Raw genomic sequence first — 3,824 nt, 5'->3', positions numbered from 1 at the left:
TAACCTTCCATCAATTTGTAACAATAAATGGACCAAGAGAAGTACGGATCAGGAATGCGAAAATTTTTGGCTACAAGCAGGAAAAATAACATTTGTCATCATATTGAGAATTTTTTTGCCATTGTGACTTCTGGAATGTTAGTAAGTATTGTATACATATATATATATGTACATAAGGAAGACTTTTTCTTTTTTAAGAATTTAAAATGAAAACCAGCCGCCAAGGACTTTCATTTATTGAAGAAATAAAAATAATGCTATCTTGAATGTTAAAAAATAAACCATAATTTTAATTATAAAAGAAATATCAAAGCAATAAACGGTTCGAAAGGACAAAGTTTGATAAATGTTCTCTAAAAAAAAAATTTTTTTTTTTATGCACATTTTTGTATTAATTACGAATATTGAAAGGACACGTAACGCAAATAAAATTAAATTTTACGAAAATATACAAAAGAACAAAAGTTCTGCAAATATGTGTAAATGCGACAAACGCGACAAAATGGTTTGAATTATTTCTTCGAACGTAATGAAGTTGCTCGATTGAATCGTACAGGAGGTCCGTCAGGTCCGTCGGGATTGCTGTTTAGTGCACGCATTGGTTGACGGCTCCCCAAGCTTGCACATGAAAAACGGTCTCTTGGGCCGCGAGAACCAGCATTCTTGAGCACTCTATTTGGGACAATTTTTCTATTTTCTTTTTGCAGACCAGTGGCCACAGTCTGCATAAGGTTGCGATGCGTAAATTGTTTAGATCTAAGTAAAACATTATTCAGTTTTTTATTATTTTTGGAAATGTCAACTAACTCTTCGGACAATACGCACGTAACTAAATTCGATTTACACTTAAGTGCTTTGCTTTTCTCCCAATGGCTTCCAGTTGAAGCTGGGCTGACAAGGAACGTGGAATTTCCACCAACGTTATCCTCTTGAACAGGTAATAACTTTGTCTTATGTAAATTCGTTTGTTCTCCATTAGTCTCTGCTGAATAGTTGCCGGCACTTGTTTTGTCTTCTAATCCATCTAAATCAAATAATTCATCGCCAACAACAAATTCTCCAATTTGTACAAATTTTTCTCCCTCGCAACCAAATGCATCATTGTTTTGATTGTCAAACATCGTTAGCATTAGGCCGAAATTATTCTGGCCACTGTCTTCAGTTTTTAATAAGTCTACATAGAAATGTTGCTGGAGCGCTTCTATATGATATCGTTGGTCTTTAGTGAGATACGCATCCTTGATGACTTTGTAACTTAAGTCAATCACTTTTAGTAGCTCAGTATGAGTGCTAATTAAGTGCTCGCTTCTAAGTAGTTGTTGTGCGTAATGCAAGCAAATGAATTGATTTTTTAAACATGGTTGTAAAGTATTTGCATATTGTGAGGTTTGAACATCATCCTGCATCTCTTGCAAGCCTTTGTAAAGATTTTTGAATTCTTCTCTCACGCACTTAGTCTTATCCATTAATTTATTAATTTCCTTATCTAAGTCACCGCACGATGATATATAGGCCAAGGACTCTCTTTGTGCCGTAGGAAAAGTTTCAAAAAGTCCGCTCACAATGGCTTTAAGACTTTTACGCCATGTTAGGATTTTTGTCTGATTCTGTAAAGCAATTAGGGTTTTTTGCGTCTTTAAAATCTCGGAAAATGAAGCATTGATGCGATAGCACCAATCACTGCATTCACTGGCAGCGAACGTATTGCATTTGGAAGTTTGATGTTCAAGGTCAGTGTTCGCTCGCTTCAGTCGATCATTTTCCTCTATAAGCTCGTTAAGCTTTTTAATATAAAACTCTTTGGGTAAATTCGATTTCAAAACATTTTGTCGTGAAGTTGTGCGAATTCTTTTTGCACGTCCAGCATACTTTAAAGTGTTATAGGTATCCTCATATGGTAAGGAACTCATTGACACATTGGCCACCATTAAAGTTTGGCAATTACCTCCCAAAGAGTCCTTCAATATGCGCGTGAGATTAGAGTCGCGATATGGTATGTGTTTCGAACCATCAGCTAACTTATTAATGCAATTCCCTAAAGCCAATAGCGATTTGTTAATACTGGCACCTTCTTTAAATCGAGATTTCACTCCTTTGGTGCTAGCCGCTCTTTCACTGCCAGCTAAATCGATCATTGAAAGTTTCACTATACGCTTACTACCAGTTTTAGAATCCGTCATACGAACGTGCACTTGGAAGACGGCATGAGAACGAGAACTTTCCGCATTAATATCGGTGGGATGCTGCGTGCGATTGGAATTGCCCAGCGTCAATAATTTAAGCAATTCTTCGACGCTGTATATTGGGGTCAAAGACAAACCACTTACAATAACTCCCTTTGCATCCTCCCGTAACTTAAGCGGTCCAGTTTTCGTTAGTAAGTTCATTACTTGTTCATTATATATTTCCAAATAGCTGACGCCCAGATCAAATCTGTAGCCATTAGTTTGCTCTTCGATTTTATTGAAAAGATGACTCATCGTTAAGGACATTAATCCAGCACAACGACGATTGCCAAGCATTGTAAATGTTTTCCCAGCCCCCGTTGCACCATATGCAAAAATTGAACAGTTGTAGCCGTTTAAAACAGAGTCAACCAACGGTGCTACACATTCTTCAAATATTTCTTTGTTTGCTGCATTCGCATCGAAAACTCTATCGAATTCCATGCTCATTTTTTTGTTTACCCGTTTCGTAACATCTCTAAACTTTTGTTTAACGCCTCGAAAAAAGAACTCATCGTCTTCTTCATCTGGATCAAAAAGTAGCGTCGTTCTATCAATAACTTCGACGACACTTCTCGTATTCAGCTCTTCTTTTTGATTGCATGGTCTTACTCGCACCGCAACCTTTATATTCTTTTGTTCATTAGCCATTATTACTCCGTGATATTAAAAAAAATTATTTAAAAAAATAAAAATTAAATTTTATCCCTACGCTTCTAGTTGAAAATAATCCAATGGCTAGGTTTACTTTCAACAGATCGCAGCAGCAATTTTCCAATTTTCAATGAACGTCTGCCTGATAAAGCCAACCCAAGATTTGTTTCTACACAATTATGGCCTTTTGATGCAAACTTTTTTTTTTGTTGCAAATATTTCCAAGGATTGTTTCTTAGTGCTTCTATATCAAAACGGATGAGATTTTTGTTTTACTCTTATTCGGGAGCTTCGTAGGCTTTTTTCACTTTTTTTTTTATTATTTATTTTTATTTTTTTTTTTTTTTGTTTGTTTGTATATGGATTATGCCTGCTTGATTCAATTTAGACCCATAATCCAGTAACGTGAAAAGCAAACTACTGATGATACTTTTTTTATTAGAAAATTTTATAAATATTATGACAGCAATTGTTTTTCAACACTTGAATCATGTTTTTTTTTTGTTCTTGAAAACAGGTATTTTCAGTTGCCAGACGATCCATAGCAAATATATTTATATCCTACACCAGTTGTGGCAAAAAGTTATGTTAAGTTTGTGCGAATATATGCTACAGCTAACACGACTTGAGATAGGCCCACCTTTTATTATACCGATCGATTGAGGATTATTTTCTGAACCAATCGTCGCTTGTCTATACTTCCGTCCTTTTCCTTGTCTTGTTTTTTGAGATATTTTGATGAAATTTGCTCCAAATGTCATGTTTTAACCCAAGGACGAACGTTTTCAAAATTGTTTCGAATCGGCCAACTTTCTCGACCACTTGCGATATAACGCCGATACATTGTTAACTTTTGAGTGGCGCAGGCTGTTTAATGGTAGGCTTTGCCCCATTCAAGCGCTTTTACTTGTTTTATTTTTTAACCGTGAAAACAACAAATAAGAG

The 3,824-nt window shown here is 35.6% G+C and overlaps 1 protein-coding gene across 1 annotated transcript; it reads right to left on the bottom strand.

The window, feature by feature from the left end:
* Positions 1–512: 512 nt before the first annotated feature.
* LOC119641693 (kinesin-like protein KIN-8A) lies at positions 513–2,876 on the bottom strand. The gene has a single exon (XM_038040480.1). The coding sequence runs from the start codon at positions 2,874–2,876 to the stop codon at positions 513–515; it is 2,364 nt and encodes a 787-aa protein (XP_037896408.1).
* Between the last annotated feature and the right edge of the window lie 948 nt (positions 2,877–3,824).

Source organism: Glossina fuscipes, unplaced genomic scaffold (assembly GCF_014805625.2).
Source record: "Glossina fuscipes isolate IAEA_lab_2018 unplaced genomic scaffold, Yale_Gfus_2 174, whole genome shotgun sequence".
Lineage (NCBI taxonomy): Eukaryota > Metazoa > Arthropoda > Insecta > Diptera > Glossinidae > Glossina > Glossina fuscipes.
Note: the sequence above shows the minus strand (reverse complement) of the source record. Positions and strands in the feature narration are given on the sequence as shown.